The 27,417-nt window shown below is 41.4% G+C and overlaps 1 protein-coding gene across 1 annotated transcript; it reads left to right on the forward strand.

The window, feature by feature from the left end:
• The first annotated feature begins 1,236 nt into the window (after positions 1–1,236).
• LOC139163252 (low-density lipoprotein receptor-related protein 4-like) lies at positions 1,237–27,401 on the forward strand. The gene is made up of 12 exons (XM_070744204.1): positions 1,237–1,252; positions 2,291–2,529; positions 11,975–12,161; positions 15,179–15,397; positions 16,610–16,790; positions 19,771–19,972; positions 20,876–21,040; positions 23,111–23,311; positions 25,130–25,676; positions 26,668–26,796; positions 27,262–27,277; positions 27,398–27,401. The coding sequence occupies exons 1-12, from the start codon at positions 1,237–1,239 to the stop codon at positions 27,399–27,401; spliced, it is 2,106 nt and encodes a 701-aa protein (XP_070600305.1).
• Positions 27,402–27,417: the final 16 nt, after the last annotated feature.

Raw genomic sequence — 27,417 nt, forward strand, 5'->3', positions numbered from 1 at the left:
CAAAAATAGTGTATTTACTTACGCATCTCTACTTCGTGGAAATTCAGCTTCCGCAGGTGGTCTTGGAACCCATCCTCCACGAAAATCGAGGGAACACTGTACATTTGAAGCTACTTGGCTAAATGATTAGGGGGTTGAGGCAAAGGCAACATAAATGCTAGCGATACCCATTTCTATTTCTCCTTGTCACTGAATGAGATGAAAACTTGTGGGGGCACTTCAGTGGCTGGAGGCAATCAAGCTTTGAGGTATAGGCTATTAGACATAGAGTCCCAACAAGGTGAGCAACTCTACCTAATAACTTCTTCACTAGATGAGGGCAATGGTCTCTATTTGGGATGCTTTGGAAAAAAGAAATCAACAGGAATCTACACTTAGTCTGAAGTTTCACAGAGTTATGTTGGCTGTGTTATGTTTTTCTGAGCCAAATTTAAAGTGGTGACATTGACTTAAGTTGCCTAAATTTCTCAGGGCTCAGATTTCTGGAGAAAACCCTTTTCCCATATCAGGTTGTTAGTTACACGCAGTGAAGACAGCCTTTCCCATCTCATATTAACTCTTTTATTTTATTTTGGTGCCCTAGAGTAGTTTTTCCCAACTTTGGCAACTTGGAGATATCTGGACTTCAACTCCCAGAATTCCCCAGCCAGCATTCGCTGGCTGGGGAATTCTGGGAGTTGAAGTCCAAATATCTTCAAGTTGCCAAGGTTGGGAATCACTGCCCTATAGTCCTGGAGGCTGTTGGGACTAGTTTCCACATTTTTTTGGGGGGGGGGGTTGTTGTTATTTTTTGGCAAGATTTCAGAAGTGATTTGGCATTGCTTACATCCTAAGGCTGAGAGAGAGAGACCGACTGGCCCAAGGCCATCCAGCTTGATTCAAGCCTAAAGTGGGACTAGAACTGACACTCTCCTAGTTTCTAACCACACCATACACACCATCTCTACCAAATATTTTCCCTCAGCTACTTGGGGGAAGGGGCATAGCCTACAAATGCAAAATAAGACATGACTTGGTTTGTCCTGCATGTGTTACGGAAGACTCCTCACCATGTTTAACAGCTGTCTGCTCTAAGATCACAGGCTGACTTCTGGAAACCACATTTGGAACTTAACAGAGGGCTTGGGGGAACCCTTAAGAAGCACCCCCCCCCCCCCAGTTCTAATAATTGTGACTCTTTTATGGCCGAGACCAGTGGCTTCCTAACTCTAGTTCTGCACTCATATAACTAGGAAAATGTGGTTTCCACAAGGTAGCCTGAGCAGTGGTTCTCAACCTAGGGGTCGGGACCCCTTTGGGGGTCGAATGATCATTTCACAAGGGTCGCCTAAGACCATGGGAAAAGACAAATTTCCCATGGTGTTAGGAACTAAGTTTCTATTCTGGTGTCTTGGAACATATTTTTACAATCCGACCAATCAGGCGTTTACAGTGGGAGTGTCTCTCTGACCTTCCTGCCAATCAGCTTAAAGCTCTGTTGGGACAATTGGTGCTAGACTTATGGTTGGGGGTCACCACAACATGAGGAACTGTATTAAGGGGTCGCGGCACTAGAAAGTTTGAGAACCACTGTCTTAGAGCAAGGCTAGGGTTAGAGTTAGGTCTCTGACAGCAAAAAGGAGTTGGGGGGCGACATGCGCAAGTAAGGTGAGTGTCCCCCCCCCCAAATAAGATCTGGTGCCTTTTTTGATGACAGTAAGTAAGTAAGTAAGTAAGTAAATAAGTAAGTAAGTGAGTTAGTGAGTAAGTGGGTAAGTAAGTAAGTAAGTGAGTAAGTGAGTGAGTAAGTAGGTAAGTAAGTAAATAAGTAAGTAAGTGAGTAAGTAGGTAAGTAAGTAAATAAGTAAGTAAGTAAGTAGGTAGGTAGGTAAGTAAGTAAGTAAGTAAGTAGGTAAGTAAGTAAATAAGTAAGTAAGTAAATAAATAAGTAAGTAAGTAAGTAAGTGAGTAAGTAGGTAAGTAAGTAAATAAGTAAGTAAGTAAATAAATAAATAAATACTGGACATAAACAAACAAACAAACAAATAAATAAACAAACAAACAAACAAACAAACAAATAAATAAATAAATGTCTTATTTTGGGGGAAACACAGTATTACAATGTCATGGCCAAATAGGGAACATAAACCTTTTGCTGCACGTATTACCTTTCTACCATGTAAGGTAAATAGCATTCCTTTTATATAATCTTTAAAGCTATTGTTACTTACTAATTGATTCCTGCTGTCTGGATACATTTTCGGGGGAGGCGTGAAACACGGGAAGGTTAAACATCATTATCTGCTTGCAGCCCAGATCAAATGCGATGGCCTGCACTTCCAATGCAAAAGCGGGCAGTGCATTTCTACTTTCTTGCACTGTGATGGAAATTACAACTGCAAGGACCGTTCCGACGAAGAAGACTGCCCGGCCCCCAGACAAGCTTCCTGCTACCACGATGAAATCAAATGCCACGGAAGTGGAGAATGCATCCTGAAGCAATGGCTTTGTGATGGGGACACGGATTGCAAAGACGGGTCAGACGAGCAGGTACAAATGGTGAAATCCCTAAAGTAAGCTAGCTGTCCCTTTGGGGGCAAACAGGACAATACGGTGCCATCTCAACCACTCAGCAGATGGAATAAGCTACTGGGATACTCCACTGCAGTCCTTGCCTTTAATTGAGAACTAAGTAGCCTTAATTGTGGGATGCTTAAGCAGTGGGGTGGTCACCTAGAGATTAAGAAGACTGCCTGACCCTGAGGAGGCTGAGAGTTCAGTCATGGGCAATGGCAGGCGTTTCTCTATCAGGGCAGGAAGAAAAAATATCTGCTGTGAACTCCATGTGGCATCAGGAAGGGCATCCGGCCAGTAAATGATCAGCTCCATCCAATCGCCCCGGCTCCATCCCAATATAAGGGAATACAGGACCATAAAAAGAAAAAAAAGTGGGATGCTTATTTCTGAATACTTATGGTTACGGTCACTGCTAGTACCCGACATATTCCAAATAATAGGTACCAAATGCCTCCAAACTGCTAGAGATGTTAAGATACAGTGGTACCTCTACTTAAGAACACCTCTAATTTTCTAGCTAAGAACCGGTTGTTCAAGATTTTTTTGCCTCTACTTAAGAACCATTTTCTACTTAAGAACCTGAGCCCGGAAAAATTTCCCAGGAAATTGAAAGCGGCACAAAGGCCTGGCTAGTTTCCTGCCATTCCCCCTTTAATCCTGGTTATCTTGGGCTGCCAGAGGAGCCTTTCGGTGGCGCTTAAGGAGGCTTTGGCAGTCCAGAGCGAATGAAGTATTTTCCTTTCTCTGGGCGCTTGGAGAGGGAATAAACCTCTGCCAGGGCCCAGAGAAAAGAAACTCTCCCTTGACTCTGGGCAGCCAAGGAGTCACCACAGCGAAGGAAAGGCCCTGGCTACAAAGCAAGTGAGCAAGAAAAGAAGGGAGTCCTTCAGCATGGGAAGGAAGAGGCAGCAGGTGGCAGCAGCAGCAGCCAGTGTATGGGAGGCAGCCTCACACTGGGTGTTTGGGAGGCTCGTGCTCCTCCTCGCTGCCTCAGAGTCCCTCTGTTTTTTTTAAGCCTTAAAGTTTTGAATTTTTTTGATTCCCCTCACCTCACCTTCTTTCTTCGGCAGTGACTGTCCTCCTCTTCTTCTTCCTCCCCCCCCCCAAATTCCGAGCTTTTATTTCTTTCCTAATGGGTTTATACTTTATTTGCTTTTATATTGATTCCTACGGGAAAAATTGCTTCTTCTTAAGAACGTTTCTACTTAAGAATCTGTTCCAGAATGAATTAAGTTCTTAAGTAGAGATACCACTGTACTTCTTTCTAAAGATATGCAATCTGCATAGGCAGACTTCTCAGCAAATCAAAAGGTCCCTTCCCAGAAACACATTTTCCAGGTTTCTTCTCAATTGTGCCTGTTTTCATTGCCCCCAAGTTCTCCGTATCACGGCTCAGATAGCATTTTTTTCTACAGCAGTATAAGCATCTCTAAGCCAAGTCAGTGTAACGTTGCCAGCAGGCAAGAAGAATACAATACAGCTGGAAGGGACCTTGGAGGTCTTCTAGTCCAGCCCCCTGCTCAAGCAGGAGAACCTATACAGGGGCGGATTCCCATTACCGCCGCTATTGGTGCGCCGCTTGCGCCGCTTCAGATCTCATGCATGCGCATGCATGCGTCCCAGCGTGTGTGTGCAAGATAGAAACATAGAAACATAGAAGACTGACAGCAGAAAAAGACCTCATGGTCCATCTGGTCTGCCCTTATACTATTTTCTGTATTTTATCTTAGGATGGATATATGTTTATCCCAGGCATGTTTAAATTCAGTTACTGTGGATTTATCTACCACGTCTGCTGGAAGTTTGTTCCAAGGACAAACTTCCAGCAGATTTCAGTAATTTTTTTGTCAAGTAGAAATCGTATAGAATGGTGGTTGGGTAAGGGAAGATGGCTACAAATAAATGCAATATGTAAATATCTGAATGAAAGGGAGAATAAAGAAGCACTATTTAGGGAGGAGATAGAGCTAGAGAAAATAATAAGAGAAAAAACTGAGGGTACAAAGGCGCAAGCAACCAATATATATATAAGATGTTAGTGAAGTCAGACAGGGATGTGATCCAAGGATTGACTAAATGGTGGCGAAATGAGATACAAGTAGAGGTGCAAGAGATGGAAAATACAGTAGAGAATATAAGGAAAATCAAGAATGCAAGGGTTAGGGAAATGAGAAGGAAAATATTACATAAGTGGTATTACACACCCGTTCAACTTGCACACTTTCAGCAGAACGTTAAAGGTATCTGTTGGCATGGGTGCCAAGATAAAGGAGTGTTTATGCATATGCTCTGGGAATGCCCAGTGGTGCAGAACTTTTGGCAAAAAGTGCAAGAGGATATTAATAGGATATTAAATATAAGATGGACGATTACTAAGGAAATGGCAGTATTAGTAAAAAGTAGTGAGATGGGAGAATACAGAGAAATAAAACAAGCAGCGATAGAAAGCGCTCAGGCGGTAATAGTCTTGGGTTGGAAGGATGCGGCAAAATGGACAATGCAAAATTGGTGTAGGTATATGGTGGACCCCATTCAATTCGAGATTACGGATAAAGGGATGAATTTGACTAATGAAACTGATTTGCAACAGCTGATGGGGCGATGGGACAAGGTAAGACGATATATGGCGAGTAGGATCCGAGACCAAGTTATAAGAAACAAGTTGGAATCACTCTATAATATGTAAAGAAATATTTCACTCTTGGGTTTAAATGATTTATACAAGAAATACCCCCAACTAGTGGTGGGGTGTGATTGATTGTCTGGTGATGGGCGCAATCACTGAGCACCTGTTATATGTCATATGTTGTGTATGTGTTTTATATTATAAAAACCAATAAAAATATTAGTTTTTTTAAAAAGGTAATTTTTTTGCTTCCATGGGCAGAAGTAAAAAAACACCGAAATCTCGTGTGTCCCCTTGTGAGATTTTGTTCCCTGTGCATGCACAGATGTAAACCCATGCTGGGGTATGCGCATGCAAGAGACCCAAAGGTGCGCAACGCAACGATTGCTACTGGTGCACCGTCCTTTACCATACCGGTAGCAACCCACTAATGAACCTATGCTTTCTCAAATCTCCAGGTATTTCAAATGTTTCATTGTTGTACAGCAGAAGTTCTTGATGGATGGATTGATTGGTTGGTTGGTTTTTACAGGACTGTGGATTTCCAAAGAAACAATGTGGTGCCCATCAATGGCAATGCAACCACTCATTACAATGCATCCCAGATCAATGGAATTGTGATGGGGAACGTGACTGCAGAGACGGGACTGATGAGCTTGGATGTATGTAAACTTTCTCCATCTTGGTAGCTGGTGCAATAGTCTTGTTTTTTGAAGTGGTGGGAGGGATCTGTCTTTCTTAGGAGGCATTAGCTTAACAGAGAGAAGTGCTGCAAAACAAGAGCCAAGTTACAATGACAGCAGTTCTATGTTAGTCTTTAAATGTTTTTAGTTTAATGTCCTATGGAGTTGAAATTTAAGGATATTGTGGGGCACCTCATTCTCACCATGCGCTGTTGCCATTTATTTCCATTTGTGCTTGCCAGATTGTTGCGCTCATGTTCTCCTTTTTTAAAAAAAATACAACTTTATTAAACTTATCAAAGTATAAAATAAAAATGGAAATGGAAACAATGGGCAAAGAGGGAAGGGGAAGAGAGAGAGAGAACTGTAGGTTAAAGAGGAAAGGGAACAGCTACTGACAACTTCTCTTTTCTGCATACTAGAATAAAATATAACATTGCAGCCTCAAATTTCTACTTTTGCATACTTAATATGGATTAGCCTTTTCTAGAGCATACTTGTCTAATCAGCAAATCCCAAAGTCAAAGGTTTTTTGGGGGGTTTCAAAGTACATTTTATTGAAATTTTTCACATAAACACCCTCCCCCAAATATAATTTCAGTAATACAGCTTGTCGTATTATATATTTTTCATATCTAAGGCTATTGTTTTTAACTTAAAGATTCTTATTTCTATTTACAATTTTATACGTGTTGTATATTACATTACAGGGTTTTGACCATCTCTGCTAATTCCATCAGTTTCCAGCCATTCTTCTTCCATTTCTTCCAGTTAGGATATCTTTCTATTTTTATGCATGGAGCATTCTCGCTTCTATCAACATCTAAAACAACAAAGTTCCAAATTCTTTGATGACTTGTATTATTCTCCCCATACCCATTCCAAATCAATCAAAGGGTAAGTCGCATTGAATTTGGCTCATGCTTCATTAGATTTCAATGGTTATTTTATATATAATTGTGCTAAAACTAGAATCTTGAAGTCCTCTTTGCTTTTCCAGGTAAGCCCAGGAGCTGCCATAGCTATGAGTTTCAGTGTGGTGATACCTGTGTCAATTACACTTTGGTCTGCAATGGGAAACCCGACTGCCAAGATGGAATGGATGAAGGCAACCATTGTGCCGTGCCATGTAAAAAACTGTGTGCTCACATTTGTTACAAGTCTCCTCATGGGCCTGTAAGTGAAGACCAGCATTAGAATGTTGATGATGCTTAGGATGATGCTTAAAAATGGATAACATAAGAACTGAAGAGTTGGCCTTCTCGGGTCCCATCAACTAAAAATGTCATTTGGCGGGCCCCAGGAGAAGAGCCTTCTCTGTGGTGGCCCCGGCCCTCTGGAACCAGCTCCCCCCTGAGATTAGAACTGCCCCCACCCTCCTTGTCTTTCGCAAGTTACTTAAGACTCACCTATATCGCCAGGCATGGGGGAACTAAGACATCTCCCCCAGACTTATTATATTTCATGTTTGATGTGTATGTGCTGTATGGTTTTTAATTGTTGAGGTTTTTATATATTTTATTATTAGATTTGTTCCATTATTATACTGTTTTTATTACTGTTGTGAGCCGCCCCAAGTCTTCGGAGAGGGGCGGCATACAAATCTAATAAATTGAATTGAATTGAATTGTAGAAGGAAAAAAATGGGTTAAGGAGATTTGCTTCCTCCTAGGCCAGTGATGGCGAACCTTTTTTTCCTCGGGTGCCAAAAAAGTGTGGGCGTGCACTATTGTGCATGCATGAGTGCCCACCACCATAATTCAATGCCTGTGGAGGGCAAAAACAGCTTCCCCTGTTCCCCGGAGGCCCTCTGGAGGCCAGAAATAGCCCATTTCCCAACTTCTGGTGGGCCCAGTAGGCTCATGTTTTGCCCTCCCCAGGCTCCAAAGGTTTCTCTGGAGCCAGAGGAAGGTAAAAACGCCCTCCTCCATTCTCCCTGGAAGCTCTCTGGAAGCCAAAAACGCCCTCCGAGAGCCTCTGGGTGAGCCAAAAATCAGCTGGCCAGCACACACATGCACTTTGGAGCTGAGCTAGGGCAACGGCTCGTGTGCCAGCAGATATGGCTCCGCGTGCTACCTGTCAAAGGTTCACCATCACTGTCCTAAGCTTTATGCTAAAATTCTTTCAAAATAGGAAAAATAGATAGCCATTCTCGAATAATAATACAATATGGACTTGTTGCTACTATTATAGCAAAAGGATAGTGATTGTAACCATGAAAAAATGGGAAATGTCGTATAAAATGCACTGGCGTATAAGACACAGCTTAAGTTTTGAGAGAGGAAAATAGGGGGGGGGGAACCCACCTACCAGGTATTCATCTGGCTAGCATCCTTAGTCTGGTCAGCCTCAACTCATTATTTTATCCCCTGGTTAGGGCTGAAAAAAATAATCTTCGGAGGGAGTAGCAATGAAAACAAACCTACAAAAACCTAGGGCTGGAATAAAAACTTGTTTGGAGAGAGTAGGAATGAAAAAAATCCTGCAAGCCAAGAAGATTGTTAGTAACTCATTAGGGGTGGGGGGGGAGCTTCAAAAAAGCTACATTTGGAGTATAAAATGCACCCAAATTTTCAGCCTCTTTTAGGCGGGGAAAGGGTACGCCTTATACTCTGAAAAATACAGTATTTGGGGAGAGGGTTATGACAGTATTAAAATGCAGAGGCATCTTGCTGGCAACAAAGATATATATAATCAAAGCAATAGTTTTCCCAGTTGTAATGTAAAATCTGCATTATTGTTTGATTGGCTGAATAAAGAAGTAATACTTTCAAACTCTGGTTCTGGTTCCCATGTCTGAGAATAACCTGCATTGTGAGAACCATTAATATAAAACTAGATAAAAGAAAATAAGACTGTTCATTGAAAATGTTGGTAATTAAACTCCAACTATAAAATATTTTGAACAAGAAGTACAAAGGCAAGAGTTGTTGAAGTTGTTCAACGAGGAGCTCCGGGAGTTGAAACGCCAGAAGAGACGTCTAGAGAAGCGATGGAGGAAGAGTAAGTCCGAATCCGACCGAACACTTGTAAGAGCTTTTATTAAGACTTACAAAGTGGCGCTCAAGGCGGCAAGATGCGCGTACCATGCCGCCTTGATTGCATCAGCGGAATCCCGCCCGGCTGCCCTGTTTAGGGTGACCCGCTCCCTTCTAAACCAGGGGGGAGTTGGGGAACCCTTGCAGGGCAGTGCTGAGGAATTTAACTCACTTTTCGCTGATAAAGTCGCTCGGATCCGAGCGGAACTCGACTCCAATTGCATAGCAGTATCGGCTGACAATGAGTCAGTCGAGGTGACTGGGGCTAAACGTCTTTGTCCATCTGTCTGGGAGGAGTTTGACTTGGTGACACCTGATGAAGTGGACAAGGCCATTGGAGCTGTGAGTTCTGCCACCTGCTTACTGGATCCGTGTCCCTCTTGGTTGGTTTCGGCTGGTCGAGAGGTGACACGGAGCTGGGTCCAGGAGATTGTCACCGCCTCCTTGGGGAGGGGGTCCTTCCCGGCTCCTTATAAGGAGGCACTTGTGCGCCCCCTCCTCAAGAAGCCTTCCCTGGACCCAGCCGTGCTTAATAACTACCGTCCAGTCTCCAACCTTCCCTTTATGGGGAAGGTTGTTGAGAAGGTGGTGGCGCTCCAACTCCAGCGGTCCTTGGAAGAAGCCGATTATCTAGGGCCTCAACAGTCGGGTTTCAGGCCCGGTTACAGCACGGAAACTGCTTTGGTCGCGTTGATGGATGATCTCTGGCGGGCCCGGGACAGGGGCTTGTCCTCTGTCCTGGTGCTTCTTGACCTCTCAGCGGCTTTCGATACCATCGACCATGGTATCCTTCTGCGCCGACTGGAGGGGTTGGGAGTGGGAGGCACTGTTCTCCAGTGGTTCTCCTCCTACCTCTCCGGTCGGTCGCAGTCGGTGTTAGTGGGGGGTCAGAGGTCGACCTCAGGTTTCTCCCTTGTGGGGTACCTCAGGGGTCAGTCCTCTCCCCCCTGCTATTTAATATCTACATGAAACCGCTGAGTGAGATCATCCAAGGGCATGGGGTGAGGTATCATCAATATGCGGATGATACCCAGTTGTACATCTCCACCCCATGTCCAGTCAGCGAAGCAGTGGAAGTGATGTGCCAGTGCCTGGGGGCTGTTGGGGACTGGATGGGTGTCAACAAACTCAAACTCAATCCAGACAAGACGGAGTGGCTGTGGGTGTTGCCTCCCAAGGACAATTCCATCTGTCCGTCCATTACCCTGGGGGGGGAACTACTGACCCCCTCAGAGAGGGTGCGCAACTTAGCCGTCCTCCTCGACCCACAGCTGACATTGGAACATCATCTTTCGGCTGTGGCGAGGAGGGCGTTTGCCCAGGTTCGCCTGGTGCACCAGTTGCGGCCCTATTTGGACAGGGAGTCATTGCTCACAGTCACTCATGCCCTTATCACCTCGAGGTTCGATTACTGCAATGCTCTCTACATGGGGCTACCTCTGAAAAGTGTTCGGAAACTTCAGATCGTGCAGAAAGCAGCCGCGAGAGCCATCGTGGGGCTTCCCAGATTCGCCCACGTTTCTACAACACTCCGTGGCCTGCATTGGCTGCCGATCAGTTTCCGGTCACAATTCAAAGTGTTGGTCATGACCTTTAAAGCCCTACATGGCATTGGACCAGAATACCTCCGGAACCGCCTACTACCGCACGAATCCCAGCGGCCGATAAGGTCCCACAGAGTTGGCCTTCTCCGGGTCCCGTCGACTAAACAATGTCGTCTGGCGGGCCCCAGGGGAAGAGCCTTCTCTGTGGCGGCCCCGGCCCTCTGGAATAAACTCCCCCCGGAGATTAGAACTGCTCCCACCCTCCTTGTCTTCCGTAAACTACTTAAGACCCATCTATACCGCCAGGCATGGGGGAATTGAGACACCTTTCCCCCAGGCTTATTATAATTTATGTTTGGTATGTATGTGCTGTTTGGTTTTTTAAATTGATAGGGTTTTTAGTTTTTTTCTTAATATTAGATTTGTGCCTGTACAATATTGTTTTATCGCTTGTTGTGAGCCGCCCCGAGTCTTCGGAGAGGGGCGGCATACAAATCTAATAAATTATTATTATTATTATTATTATTATTATTATTATTATTATTATTATTATTATTGAAGTCCCAGATGGTTTTACATTCTGTTTTTTGTCACTGTTGTTAGCCGCCCCGAGTCCATGGAGAGGGGCGGCATACAAATCCAATAAATAAATAAAATAAAATAAATAAAAATGTGAGGCAGTAGGAAAAGAGACCAGAAAAGCTTCAGGAGTTAAATTATCTTGTTGATGACCTAATCATAATTTGACTAGAACGTGCTGATAGATAATCCTGGTGAGATGATTACTATTAAATCATAAAAAGTCATCAAGCAATGCAAGCAGATTGAAAGTGTAATCTAACAGCAGCAGGGGTGGGATCTGGATCCTTTTGCTGCCAATTCGCTCAGGGTTGTACCGTACGCGTGCGCCCTCAGCAATTTAAAAAAATAGCTACTGCGCATGTGCAGAAACAAAATCCAAGACGGCGGCGCCCAAGGAGACACCAACAGAACTTCTTCTGTGATATCATCACTAAGTTAAAGAACCAATTAGAACCGGTAGGAACCCACCTCTGAACAGCAGCGGTATCCAACCCTGGCAACTTTAAAACCTGTAGACTTCAACTCCCAGAATTCCACCAACAAATAGCTCTTGAAGTTGCCAAGGTTGGACAACCCCTTCCTTAGAGCAAGAGAATAAGACTAAATGCATGTGTTTTAAAAGAAAACCGGAAACCATCTCTTTATATCTTTGTTTTTTTCCCTTTCCTTTCATTTCTGTTATCACTTTCCCCTTTTCTTTTTCTTTAAATGTGAATTGTTTTACTTTGTAAAAAAAAAATTCTTTAGTGAAACATAATTTGGGGGGGGGGGAAACCCCAATGCCTTCAAATGTATTACTTAAGCGCATACATGTACTTGCAAATTAAATCTCAATTTGTATTTGGACTCTGTGTTTCCAGAGAATCAACCCTGGAGGGCAGAGTAAGGAGAAGGAGAAATAGTGAAACTTTACATAGGTAATAACGCCTGTTTTCTAATTTTCAGCAATGTGCTTGCAATGAGGGGTTCATCCTAACAAGTGATGGGCGCTCTTGCAAAGACATCAATGAGTGCAAAGAGTTGGCACTTGCTAAATGTAGCCAGACCTGTGTCAATACAGAAGGCGGTTACTCCTGCACATGCCACCCTGGATATCAACTGGAGCCCGATAACCACACATGTAAAGTAATAGGTAGGTTTATTCCTGTCCACTGATTGGCTTTCCATTGATTCTCTTTAGGATTCAAAGTTAGGGTTTAATGCGTAAATTTTTTTGTGAAGTCAAATATGTAACATAGAAAACTTTGCCTTCTGGGTAAGAAGCCTTGAAATAAGTCCCTCTGGCTTCACCCTATTAAGCTGGAGGGGATGTATTGAGAGATATGAAAGCTGTTACATGGATAAATGTAGATGCTGTCAAAGTCCCTGATGAAGACAATGTCTTCAAAGGGGCTAAGAGCAACTCAGCTGTGTGGGATCACTCACAAACGCGAATCCTAGAAAGAAGACTTGGACACATTCTCTCTCTGGGTGAAGTGACACAGTATAGAGTTGTGTATTCCTTTTTATTTGGGAGCATAAGGAAATGGGGATAATTACACGTACATGTCAAGTGATACACAAACATCCAATAACATGACTTCAAACATGACATATTTTTGAGTTCTTCCTTTCCCCCAGATATCATTTCCTAGAAACACTTCCTCAGAGCAAATGTTTCTCACACCTAATTTCTCTGAAGCCTTCTGCCTTATCACAATCAATCTTCTTAATCACCCTCTCGTCCTGTGTTTGCTTCAGGCAATGTAAATCTCCCCCTTTGATCATATAAAGTCCTGTCTGGAGTGATGTAAACTTGTTTATCAGTGAGATGTTTATTGAGCCCTTTTGTTTCCCTGTTGTAATTCACCAGTGATACAGACTAAGCAGTTAGTGCCGTCCTATCCTGGCTTATAATAGAATCAGGGTAGCAGAGCATTTTTATGCTAGAGGTCCAGATATATATAATTATGATATAATCCTATTCTAACATTTTTATGCTATACTGCAACAGATAAAGAGACCCAAGCACCATGCAATGGAGTGACTTCCTGTTTCTTACCCCAGTTCCTACCCATCTAGCAGTTTGAGAGCATGCCAGTGCAAATAGATAAATAGGTACCACTTTGGTGGAAAGGTAACAAGCATTCTGTGCACCACAGCCTATAGTCCAGTGATGGCGAACTTTTTTTTCCTTAGGTGAGAAAAGAGAGCATGCACGCACACTATCGTGCATGCATGAGTGCCCACATCTATAATTCAATGCCTGTGGAGGGCAAAAACTGCTTCCCCTGCTCCCCAGAGGCCCTCTGGAGGCCAGAAATAGCCCATTTCCCAACTTCTGGTGGGCCCAGTAGGCTCATGTTTTGCCCTCCACAGGCTCCAAAGGCTTCCCTGGAGCCAGGGGAGCATAAAAACGCCCTCTCCCATCTGCCTGGAGGCTCTCTGGAAGCCAAAAATGCCCTTCCAGAGCCTCCGTGCAAGCCAAAACTCAGCTGGCTGGCACGCACATGCACGTTGGAGCTGAGCTAAGGCAATGGCTTGCATGCCAACAGATATGGCTCCACCTGTTACCTGTGGCACCCGTTCCATAGGTTTACCATCACTACTATAGTCATTCTGGCAATGTGACCATGGAAATGTCTTCAGACAACACTGACTCCCTTGGGTAAGAAATGGAGATGAGCACCACCCCCTAGAGTCTTAACACAACTTGAAAGGGGGAACCTTTAGCTTTAACTTTAGGGGGGCAAAGACTCCTAACCTCCTAGATCAGTGTTTCCCAAACAGTTCCTTTTCTTTGGGAAGATACCAAATTCAGTCAGGTCTAAAGAACATCTTATTTATAATGTTACAATGAATCCCCCCCCCCCCAAGTTTCATTGTATTGTTTCCCTTGTTCATTTGTGTTCATTTGGGTACTTGGATTTTTAAGGGAGTGTATACATTAGGATTACACAAAAGAGTGGTGTGATGGCGAAAGGGTTAAGAAACCCTGCTCTCTATGGTGAGCTCATCCAACTAAAGGCTGCCTTTCCTGCTAAGATTGCAGATACTATGGTAGTTCAGGGGGAAAAATCTGACAAGAGTTAAAACAATACATTCATAATGAAATATACATACTTTGAGTAATACTTTGAGTTGTTTAGTGTTTTGATTCTGCAATGGTCCAATTTGAATTTCACACATTAACATATGTGCAAAACATTTTGAATTTGAAATGTTCAAAAAACAGGCATTGATTCTAAGGTAAGAACAAAAATTTCATACTGTTGCCTGGGAAAATATAGAAATTTGGATCATGTCACCATTTTTAATCCTAGGCCCACAAATGATCTAATTTGCAGGAACATCAGCAAAAAGCAATAATTTTTCTGTAACTCAGATCTCAAAGCAATGGGAATTAGCAGCCATTCTTTAGCCAATATCCTGTTGGTCCTGTAGCAGAGGTCTTGTGGATTTCAACTCCTCGAATTCTCCAGCCAGCATAGAGAATTCTGGGAAATGAAGTCCACAAGTCTTAAAATTGCCAAGTGTGGGAACCCCTGCAATCCTTCTCTGCACCTTTAGCAGTTTAGGGCTGAGTAACAAATAGCATTCAGCATGAAATGACTTGGGTGGTCTTATGGAGAAAACCTGAGAGACACATAATTAAATTTGAATAGTTCCGTAGAGCAAAATAGTATCTAAAACAGAAGACAAGCCTGAATTTAAGAGAGGTTTTCCATAAAATAAAAAGTCGACCAAAAAAACCCAAAAATCATGGGAGTTGCCTAGTTTCCCCATGTTTTTATTTTAGGATTGCCAGCATTTATTCTAGACATCCACCATTTTTCAAGAATGAAGTTGGAGCTCTTCCAGACCATTACTTGGTTAACAGCCTCTGTTCTTATCAGTAAAAAATAAGGCAATCCACGCCATCTGGCAGTGAAATACTGTATTTTGGAGTTTTTCTCAAATGATTTTAGAATCTTTCAGTTTTGTGTATATATTTGTTGTGACTAAATTTGAGTGCAGTGCTAAATAATAGGGGGGGAAGCAAAGTGGAAGAATGAACATTACTCATTAAAAGGTGACTTGTTAAAGTATTTCTTACCTCTTCTCCCTTAATTTAAATAGTTGAGTGATTGCAATTTATATTAAAATTAACTAGTTTTGTCTTTGCCATAGGTTCCGAGCCATTACTGCTAGTTGCAGTTCAGTTTGACTTACTTGTATTTGGAATAAGGACCATGAAAGAGGATGTTGTCATGAGAGTCGATCATGACTTCATTATCTTTTCCATTGACTACGATTTCGTATCCGAGACTGTCTTTGGGATGAATCTCAATGCAGACAGTATTAATTGGATTGATATGCAAACCAAGGAAAAAGGAATTCTAATAAAAGGTGGGTCTTAATATATTTTCAGTTGTTTAGACAGTTTTTAATAAGTTAGTGGCTTAGGACAAAACTAATCGTAACTTTGGCAAGTCAAATAAACTATTGGTAGAACTCCTATTTGACTGTTGAAGCTGACTCACACTCTCACATGCTTAGAGAGCTTCACAGGTTCACCCGAGACAAGGTGAAAGTCAAATCCACTTACACTTAAAAAGAAAAAAAGATAAGGAAAAATTGAGTGCTCATATTTCTAAACTGATAATTTTAACAAAAGAACTTTAAGAAACAGAAATACCAGGTGGATTCACACACCTAATCCTGCCTGCAAGTTTTAGATGACAGACTGAAGGAAAGATTTCATCAAGTTCCTCCAGGAAGAAAACATACAAGTTGACAAAGTCCCATATGACAGATGATGTTATCCTACTAAAGTCCCTCATGAATGGCATAGGAATGATATGTGTCACTTGGGACAATTGCTCAGAAAGCCAACAATCCCTTGCTGATGATGGCTGAAATCTGCAGCTTATTTATTTATTTTTAACCTGGTGCACTTATGTACGCACCTTACTGACCTCTTAGGAATCTGGAGAGGTCAATCGTGGATAATCTAAGGGAGAAATGTTGGGGGTTAGGGGTTGACACTACTGAGTCAAGTAATGGGTTTGAGCTTCTATGAGCTTCTAGTCTATAAATGTAAAGATTCTTCCAGTGTACACTAAGAGAGAGAGAGTAACAGAAGAACCGACCCCTAAAAAAGCATCCTTTTATGAGTATTGGTCAACTATGAGTATTTTTGAGGATTGTCTAGGAAGATGGATTTCAAGCACAATTAACAGTGAACCATTTACCTGGAGCGGAGTCGTAACTGTTCAGCCTTAAACCAGAGATACTCTGCACAAAACCCTCTGAACAGGATGTCTTTTCTCTTATATGGCTATTTAAAAAAAAAATTGTAATAAAGTTTTGCTTTGTAATTACTGACTTCATAGGAGATGTTGGCTGATATTTCCCATTCAAATGTTTGCAAATCTTAACAATAGATAGATAACAGGCTGATAGATAAAAGCAAAAAAAAAAATTACATTTGCTTATTTTGAAAGTTGGAATACAACACAATAATTTTTTTTATATATATATATTTTTTTTGGCATTGAGATCCTAGCTTTTGTAAACTTGCATATGTTCATTTCTGTCATTTCAAACATTGGATTGCAGGCATCAAATCTGAAAGTATAGCAGTGGACTGGTTAGGAAGGAATCTTTACTGGACTGACGGTATCTCCGGACAGATCTTGGCTACATGGTTGAATACCACTTGGAAGGGAAATCCTGTCTATACAGTGGTTCTTGAGGATCTGGAGCAACCACGGTCATTAGTTCTCCACCCACTGGATAGGTAAGCCTTTTCTATTTTGCTTGGGCTTGTTGGAATGGTTCAAAAGAATTAGAAATAGATCTCAGAAACAAGATGGATAGATGAGTCCATCCACAATTATCTACTATTATTAAGTCGCTAATGTTGTCTTTTTAGAGAAGATATTTCAGTGGGGGGTGACTTGAAAACACTGTCTGAGATCATGTTGAAGTATGGTCAGGTCTGTCCACTTACGGTATACAATTGAATCGTAATTTATTTATTATTTATTAAATTTATATGCTGCCCATCTCACTTTACAAAGTGATCCTGGGCAATTAACAATGAAAGTGATAAATATTCAAATATTAACCACAGTAGATACACAATTTTAAAAACCAAAGGCAAGATTGTTCACAGCTTTTGATATTCTGATCATCAAATTTATTTGGCCTGCTGTGTAACAGTTGTTTATTTATTTATTTGTTTTGTCCAGTACACAATAACACACAATGAGGGTTAGAGAGGATATAATCAGGTAGAATGTATTAAAGGGGGAATAGAGGAGAAAATAAAGGAGTGAAATATAACTATGAGAGAATAGCAGGAAAAGATATAGGTATAGAAGAGAAGATATAGGAGATGCAGGAGAGACAATAGGACAAGGGACGGTAGGCACTCTGATGAACTTATGTACGCCCCTTACTGACCTCTTAGGAACTTGGTGAGGTTAGGCCGTGCCCCATAAAAGCACTGGATGAACATATGCTGGCAGTTCATTTAATAAGGAGATTCCACTCTTTTCCTGGGATTATTCAATGTCTGTAACGGTTTCATCATTAGGCTTATGATGCCCAGTTTACATTCCCTTGACATCAGAGTCAATTGAAGCTTCTCCACACTTGAATGTGGTGAGATAGGTGAGAAATACTCAGCTGAAGTTGAATCCCGAAGGATTGTTTTGTGGACAACGTGGAATTGTCTGCCTGGGACTGGCTGCAACCTTCTGAAGGAGTAGATGCATGACTTGAACTTTCCCTATGAAGGAGTGTCTTTTTTCAGCTTCAACTAATTTACTAGCTAGGGCAGTGTTTCCCAACCTTGGGCACTTGAAGATATTTGGACTTCAACTCCCAGAAGTCCCCAGCCAGCAAATGCTGGCTGGGGAATTCTGGGAGTTGAAGTCCAAATATCTTCAAGTGCCCAAGGTTGGGAAACACTGAGCTAGGGTAGGACAGAGATAACCTAACCACAGTGATCCATGCACTGATAACCTCAAGACAAGCTTTTGGGAAGCTATGTGTATACAAGGAAACCCTGAATTGAGCTTCACCAGATTGCAAGATGCTTTTACAGATTGGAAGAGGGTGCCACATAGGATTAGCAAGCATAACACACTATTTTGAAGGCACACACTGGCTACCAGTTTGCTATCAGACAGAGTCCCTGGAACTTGTCATATGAAGCACTGTGTGGCTAAACCAGAGCACCTGATAGTGTGCCTTTCCCCATACCTTCCTGTTTATCTAGTTAAGAGCTAGATTGAGTTAAACAGATTGAGTTCATTAAGCCTTTCCTGATACATTTTATGGAAGGTCTTAAGGATAAAACGTATCAGGAAAGACTTAATGAACTCAATCTGTATAGTCTGGAGGACAGAAGGGAAAGGGGGGACATGATCGAAACATTTAAATATGTTAAAGGGTTAAATAAGGTCCAGGAGGGAAGTGTTTTTAATAGGAAAGTGAACACAAGAACAAGGGGACACAATCTGAAGTTAGTTGGGGAAAGATCAAAAGCAATGTGAGAAAATATTATTTCACTGAAAGAGTGGTAGATCCTTGGAACAAACTTCCAGCAGACGTGGTTGGTAAATCCACAGTAACTGAATTTAAACATGCCTGGGATAAGCATATATCCATCCTAAGATAAAATACAGGAAATAGTATAAGGGCAGATTAGATGGACCATGAGGTTTTTTTCTGCTGTCAGTCTTCTATGTTTCTATGTTTCTAGAAAAGATCCATTTTTAAGATGGTTCAAAATGGCTGGATATTAGCTTGATCTGAAGAGGGTATTTTTTAGCACAAAGGTTGCAGCATCCCCTCCCTTTGAATAAAGGTTGCAGTGAGCCTTTTAAACCTACAAGCCAATTTAATATGTATTGACCCTGCTCTGCAGTCTGGTTTAGTATGGTTTCAGGTTTTAAAGTTTAAATGTTAACAACATTTTAATATCTTTCTCGGGACTTTTTATTGAATCATTATTATTATTTATTTAGATAGCTTCTTGGTCTTCTCCTTTATTGGTAAGATGACTAAATTAGAGTCTATAATACCATGTTGCACTACTTGAAACTCTTCAATTTTACCTTAATTTTGTTAGTCACCTTGCTTACTCTTAGCTGCAGAAATACACATGTGCACATACACAAACATGTGGAGTATATTATGCACATGGGTTAGAAATGACCCTTAGCTTGGGAATGGAATGGAATCTTAATATGAAAACTTCTCAGATTACCAAAAATTTTAAATGATGTGGATGCAAAATAATAAATAATGTTTTTATTTAGTTTGGCTCTAATACTATTTAAAGGCAAATGCAACGGCCCATTTGAAGGGTTAGGCTTAGGCCCCAGATGTATTAAGCTTTAACAGAGTAGTCTACCCTCCCCCAAGCTCCATGCTTAATGGTAGCAAAGGTATATGATGCCACGATTGTGCTGAAACTGTAGATCTGATTCATGACTGGATAAAAAGAGAGTGGTGATCTAACTTTAAATTCCAAAGAATGTAGGATTTATATGAAGAGACATTATCCAAAAGAATTCTGACACTAATGTTTCCCTAGATTGAAATCATCTGAAATACTAGTGGGACTTCTTGTCTGGGACGCTAAATAAAATGTACAATGAAGGCCATCTAACTTGGTGGTCAATAACCCTTCTAGAAAGCATTGTAAGCCATAGTAGTTGAATTCAATTCTAAAAATATATGTCACATTGTCCTCTCTTTCCTAGATTTATGTACTGGTGTGAAATGGGCGTTGAATCCATAATCAAGAAAGCAGGGATGGATGGAAGTAATAAAGAAGTGCTAATTGATAATGGACTTGGTTGGCCCACAAGCCTAGCCATTGATTTCTTGAGCTGGAGAATTTTCTGGTCTGATGACAAGTTTCACTCCATTGGCTCAGCCTTTTTGGATGGTAGCGATATGAAGGTATTGCCAACTATATGTACATAACGTTTATGGAAGCTGGCAAGAATTTATTTGAGTTGTTTGTTTTAAACCAGAGGTGTCAAACTCAATTTCATTGAGTGCCGTATCGGGGCTGTATTTGACCTCAGGACGGGGTGGCAGAGGCCAGGATGGGCGTGGCCAGCTCAATGTTACTCCTGTGATGGCCCAAGCGCTCTGCCAGCAAAAACAGACTCCTGAGTTCCATTTTCAGCTGTCATGGCCTCTTGAAACCTTCTGCCAATGAAAACGGAGCCCTGTTTTCAATGGCAGAAGGTTGCAGAAGGCCATGGCAGCCCCAACCGGAGCTTGGGAGCCTATTTTCACTGGCAGAAGGACTGCAGGCTGATCCTTCACTGTTTCCAGGGTGAGCCCACAGACCAGATCTAAGTATCCTGTGGGCCACATCCGGCCCCCAGGCCTTGAATTTGACACCCCTGTTTTAAAGGAAAGTGTCAATTCTGATAATATCATCATCTTGCTCTTCTCTGGGTAGCATACTAAGTTGTTTCAGAATTCCACCCATAGCTCTGGAAAGAAAGAAAGAAAGATAGAAAGATAGAAAGATAGAAAGATAGAAAGATAGAAAGATAGAAAGATAGAAAGATAGAAAGATAGAAAGATAGAAAGATAGAAAGATAGAAAGATAGAAAGATAGAAAGATAGAAAGATAGAAAGATAGAAAGAAAGAAATAATAATAATAATAATAATAATAATAATAATAATAATAATAATAATAATAATAATAATTTATTAGATTTGTATGCCACCCTTCTTTGAAGCTGTGGGAATGTATCTGACTTCCAGATCTTTTAATGTGTCTGAAAATAAAATCTCAGTCCCTGAGCTGTGATGCATCTGTTAACAATATTTTTTTCCCTCAGATATTTCAGCTGAATGAGATACATAGTCCCTTCTCAGTGAGTGTGTTTGAAGACTACATATTTTGGTCTGACATGCAAACAAGGATAGTACAGAAGATAGACAAAAGGGCAGCCAAAAACAGAACAGTTCTCCTAAAGAGTCATGGACAACCATATGGACTAAAGGTATTGCACAAGTAGTACACATTATGGAAAGGTTGATGACTGGAACAAGTGCCTATTTTTATTTTACTTTGCCAACGGCATGTCTCTAGCTTTAAATGAATAAATGTTAAGGCAGGTTTATTTGGCCTGGATCTTCAAATATGCATGAGCCATATCTATGAGCTTCAAAAAGTATGAGCCAAGCCCCATACTTTGTCAGACTAAAGCTGCGTCAATACTGATATTGTATTGTGTTTATATTGAAACTGATAATAGAATTTTGACCAGGAATAAGTCATTTATACGCTAAGCTACTGTTGGTCATAGCGTAATTTGTTCAGAACAGGAAAATTCATCACAGCCAACTCTCTGTGGCCATTTGACCATGGCTAACGTGCCGTGGGACAATTAACCTCGGGACAATTTAACAATTCAATTTAATTATTTTAAATACATAAAAATTATTTTAAATTTTGTCGTTCACATTTCATTTTGTCCCTCCTTCTTCATTCCATCATAAGTCCCTGACTGAGCTAAGCTAGTTTCCCTAAATAATAATAATAATAATAATAATAATAATAATAATAATAATAATAATAATAATAATTTATTAGATTTGTATGCCGCCCCTTTCCGAGGACTATTGCAATAATTTCAAATTTAGGTATTTTTGCAACAGGCTTGGCTTATTAAAATAAGTTTTATATGGTAGAATAAGAAACTTCATAAAATGGGGCAGAATTCCCTTGACAAATATCTGATTTAGCAACAGAAATTTTGGACTAAATTGTAGTCACAAGTCCGAGGACTTACCTGTATTTCTAAAACTAACAGGATCTTTCATAGATCTTACGTTATTTCAGTCAACCTTTTCTTATTTCAGAAATTTCTCCTCTATTAATAGAACTGGTTTGTTTCTTTTGCTCAATCTACCTTCATATGGGATAAATGAAAAAAAAAATGTTGATTGGTATTGAACATTAAGAAAACAAGGGTAACGTCAACCAGTATGCTTATAGTGACCATACACTTGATGGCAGAGAAGTGAAGGTGATAACACTGTTTAGTTTTCTTGGACTCATAAAGATGGTAGGAAAAAAGACTATGGCAACCATGAAGAATACTAATATTTGAATGACATTGCTTGGCCTTTTTATTTTTTCATCTTTGTTATCAATGGTTTCTCCTGTGATGATATATGGCTCTGAAGATTGAATGATGAGAAAGAAGATAGTCACATTCCAGTTATAGATTTGGAGACAGATCTAACAGTCCTATCAAGTGAAAGAAAACACAGACAGTCATAAAGTGGATTGACTGCTTTTTTGAAATTATCTGGCTCTTGCCATGTGATGCAAGTGGACGATGGATGAAAATAGTGGAATAAACTGAAAGCCTAATCTGTTCTTATCTTCATTATATTTTGATTTAATTTGTAGGTAGTGTAACCAATCCACTTTAATACCTTTTTCCATGAGTTTTTGTTTAGGGATTAGATCATTATTTTCGTTTAACAGTTGGTCGTATGTTATAATTTTGTCAGGGGTTAATGCATTCGGGTATATAATTGCTTCTGTTGAGGATATCCATTTTGGGATACAGAGGTAGTGGGTTTTTTTTAATGAAGTGCCAGGTGTTAATTAAGGTTTTTCGTATGTAGTGTGATCTGAAGTATGTGGGTATTTTACCTATGTCTCCCATCAGAAACTTGTGCCACCCGGATTGAAGGTCATAGCCTTCAAGTGTTAATATTCTAGAATTTTTAAGTGTTATCCATTCTTTCAGTAAATTTGCAATTGAGGCATGGTAATATAATTCCATGTTTGGTAACCCAAATCCACCTCTTGACCTATGGTCTTGTAGGTCTTTAAGTTTTATTCTGGTCTTTTTTTTTGTCCATATAAATTTGCGAAACTTTTTGTGTAAGTTTTTGAAAAAAGTCCTGTTTAATTTAATGGGTGCAGTTGTACATAGTATACACAGTCTGTGTTCCTTTAGTAATTTTTGTGGAGGAGCATACAAAGTGCATAATAGAGATGCCCTGAAACTCCTGGTGTAACATTCTCATACTCTTGAAATTTTGGCTTTCAGGTGGTGCATGAAGTTCTGCAGGCACCAGCCCCTAATCCATGTGTAGAAGTTGGATGTTCGTATATGTGCCTCTTAAGCCCCAGCAAAAAAGGAAGCTGCCATTGCCCGCCTGAATCTGTGCTATCAAGTGATGGAAAGACCTGCATTCCATTAAAGGAGTCAGCATTCATGTTACTGGTTGGCCAGACAGATGTTACACAGGTATTACTTTCAATTGGATAGTAAAGAGAATAAGGTAGCTGCAATCCAGTGATGGGTTGCTACCGGTTGGGCCCAGTACAGTGAACCAGTAGTGGTGGTGAGAGGCTCCGCCCACCCTCCGAAATGTCATCAAAAAACGCTCTGCAAATGCGCAGAAGTGTTGCCCCTGTGCTCCCGTTTCTGAACTGGTAGCAGAGGTAAATAGCACCCACTACTACTGCAAAATAATTTTCCCAAATGAAATGTTCTTACAGCTGTTTAATAGGCTGGCACAGCAAAGTGGCTTCTATTTGAATTCTCCTTAGTAACAAGTAAATTTATTTATTTATTTATTAGATTTGTATGCCGCCCCTCTTCGAAGACTCGGGGCGGCTCACAACAATAATAAAACAGTGTAACATTGAAACAAATCTGATATTGAAATAAAAATATATAAAAACCCCAGCAGTTAAAACCATACAACACATACATACCAAACATAAAATATAAAAGCCTGGGGGAGATGTCTCAGTTCCCCCATGCCTGGCGATATAGGTGGGTCTTGAGTAATTTGCAAAAGACAAGGAGAGTGGGGGCCATTCTAATCTCCAGGCTGAGTTGATTCCAGAGGGCCGGGGCCGCCACAGAGAAAGTCCTTTCCCTGGGGCCCACCAAATGACATTGTTTGGTCGACGGCACCCAAAGTAGGCCAACTCTGTGGGAACTTATCGGCCGCTGGGATTCGTGCGGTAGAAGGCGGTTCCGGAGGTATTCTGGTCCAATGCCATGTAGGGCTTTAAAGGTCATAACCAACACTTTGAATTGTGACCGGAAACTGATCGGCAGCCAGTGCAGGCCACGGAGTGTTTTAGAAACGTGGGCGAATCTGGGAAGCCCCACCATAGTTCTCACAGCCGCATTCTGCACGATCTGAAGTTTCCGAACACTTTTCAAAGATAGCACCATGTAGAGAGCGTTGCAGTAATTGAACCTCGAGATGATGAGGGCATGAGTGACTGTGAGCAATGACTCCCTGTCCAAATAGGGCCGCAACTGGTGCACCAGGTAAACCTGGGCAAACACCCTCTTTGCCACAGCCGAAAGTTGGTGTTCTAATGTTAGCTGTGGATCAAGGAGGACACCCAAGTTGCAAACCCTCTCTGAAGAGGTCAATGATTCCCCCCCCCCCTCCTAGGGTAATGGACAGACAGATGGAATTGTCCTTGAGAGGCAGAACCCACAGCCACTCCGTCTTGTCTGGGTTGAGTTTGAGCCTGTTGACACCCATCTGGATCCCAACAGCCTCCAGGCATCGGCACATCACTTCCACTGCTTCGTTGACTGGACATGGGGTGGAGATGTATAACTGGGTATCATCGGCATACTGATGATACCTCACCCCACGCCCTTGGATGATCTCACCCAGCGGTTTCATGTAGATATTAAATAGCAGGGGGGAGAGGACCGACCCCTGAGGCACCCCACAAGGGAGAGACCTAGAGGTTGTTGACTGTGGGTTAATTTTTACAGAGCACTCCTGAAAACATAACACACACCTTTCTCAAAAAAGAGTGACTCTGTCAAAAGTTAGCCATTTTTGTTTTTACACCTTATTGAAATTCTGTTGGAAAGTGATACTTGACCCCTCGTAGTCAAGCGTTACAGAGATAAATGGAAGCTCTTGTATCATAATTTTAGCACCGCACAAGGTAGCAAAAGCTGTATGGACTTCAACAGTCCTAGGCTTCTGCTATGATCGAATTGTCTTAGAGCAGACGGCTGAATGCCCTTGTAAACTGAAATTATTATAATAATGTTGTTTCTAATATTGAACTCTAGGTCTACCTGAAAAAACTGCGTTCCACAGCTGGGCAGACTGCTCTTCCCGAGCACAGCAGTCTCCCCTTGAGTAATGTAACTCACCTGATGGCTGTAGACTACTCTGTACGCAGTACTGCATTGTACTTCTCAGACTTAAATGACGACTTCATAAAGGTCCTGGCTATTAAAGATACTGGAAGAGCTTCTGTGAAGAAGATTCTGCCAGTCGAGGGCACCGTGATATCACTTGCACTGGATTGGCTAAGTGCCAACATCTATTGGATTGACAATAAATATGCATCTGTCCAAGTGGCAGCCTCAGAAGGCAAATATAGGCACGTGGTACTTAGCGATGGTCTTTACAACCCAACCACAGTGGTGGTCCATCCCCCAACTGCATCCATGTGCATTGTGGATTTAGGTGGTGAACACGGCCTACCCGATCCCACGATAGAATGTGCTGCTATGGATGGGAGTAGGCGGAGAATAATCTGGAGGAGATCCCTGATCCCTGTGGGTTTAACAATAGTGGATGCTGGCACTTGGCTCTATTGGGCTGACCAAGGTAAGCAGTCTAATGTGTGCATCAAATTCTCTGGGTTCAGCTCGTTTCCCTAGCATTGTGTATTTCCCTAGCATTGTGTATTGGACAAAATAAATAAATAAATATAAAAAAACCTGGCCATACTCCTAGACTAGTACATGTTCTTCTTTTTTGATAGTACTTTTATTAAGAATTGTAATCACAGTAACAAAAACTAATACAAACCTTAACGAATAATAAAAGGTGCAAAAAAGAAAGGGAGAAATGGAAAAAAATAAGAGAGATAGAAAACAAATATAAAAATGACTTCCTGCATTCTATACAATTTAAGTAACTTTTATCCCCTTCTCTTAAAATGCAACCAATGATGCCTTCTGGCCATATCCGATCTCTTATCTGTAATCAAATCCATTCAAAATCTCATAATTTCTGTCCTGTTTCAAGAAAAGTCCATAAAGGATGATGATGATGATGATGATGATGATTAATTAGATTTATATCCTGTCCCTCTCCAATGATTTATTTATTTATTTGTTTATTGGATTTGTATGCCGCCCCTCTCCGTAGACTCGGGGCGGCTAACAACAGTAATAAAAAACAGCATGTGAATCCAATACTAAAAAAATCCCTTATTGTAAAACCAAACATACATACAAACAAACAAACATACCATGCATAAATTGTAAAGGCCTAAGGGGAAACAATATCTCAGTTCCCCCATGCCTGATGGCAGAGGTGGGTTTTAAGGAGCTTACGAAAGGCAAGAGTGGGGGCAATTCTAATCTCCGGGGGGAGTTGGTTCCAGAGGGCCGGGGCCGCCACAGAGAAGGATCTTCACCTGGGTCCCGCCAAACAACATTGTTTCATGTAGATATTAAATAGCAGCGGTTTCACGTAGATATTAAATAGCAGGATATCAAAGATAACATATCTATTTCATTTTGATCAAAGATCTTGTGCAATTCCTTCTTCCTATTGTATTACTTTGCTAACTAGGCTCTTTTTCCTATAGCCAAAGGTTCTGTGGAAAGCATTCGTCTAGATGGCTCCGGGCACAGAATCATTGAGGGAGGAATACATGGCCTTATGCTCTTCGCAGTAGGGGATGGAATGATGTTCTGGACAACAGCAACACGCAATCGTAAGCAAGCTTAAGCTGACACAAACCCTATAGGACAGTGATCGCAAACTTATGGCACGGATGCCACAGGTGGCACGTGGAGCCATATCTTCTGGCACACGAGCCCTTGCCCTAGCTCAGCTCCAACGTGCATGTGTGTGCCAGAGAACTGATTTTTGGCTCACACAGAGGCTCTGGGAGGGTGTTTTTAGCTTCCAGAGAGCCTCCAAGCATTTTTACCCTCCCCCAGCTCCAGGGAAGCCTGCAGAGGACAAAACACGAGCCTACTGGGCCCACCAGAAGTTGGGAAACAGGCCATTTCGGGCTTCCAGAGGGCCTCGGCAGGGGGAGCTGTTTATAGGTTTTAGCCAGTGGCAAAATTGATAATAATTGATAATAATCAAGTATTTATGTGGTATTTTGTAAATTGATAGCAATACTCTGTGTATTTGTTTTCTCAAATCTGACTAAATTTATTCCTAACAGGTGCAATAAAGGTGTGGTATAATAATAATAATAATAATAAATTACATTTGTATGCCGCCCCTCTCCGAAGACTCGGAGCGGCTCACAACAACAATAAAACAATGTTACAATGGAAACAAATCTAATATTAAAAAAGTTAAAAACCCATCATTTAAA

Source organism: Erythrolamprus reginae, chromosome 2 (genome assembly GCF_031021105.1).
Source record: "Erythrolamprus reginae isolate rEryReg1 chromosome 2, rEryReg1.hap1, whole genome shotgun sequence".
NCBI classification, from domain to species: Eukaryota; Metazoa; Chordata; class Lepidosauria; order Squamata; family Dipsadidae; genus Erythrolamprus; species Erythrolamprus reginae.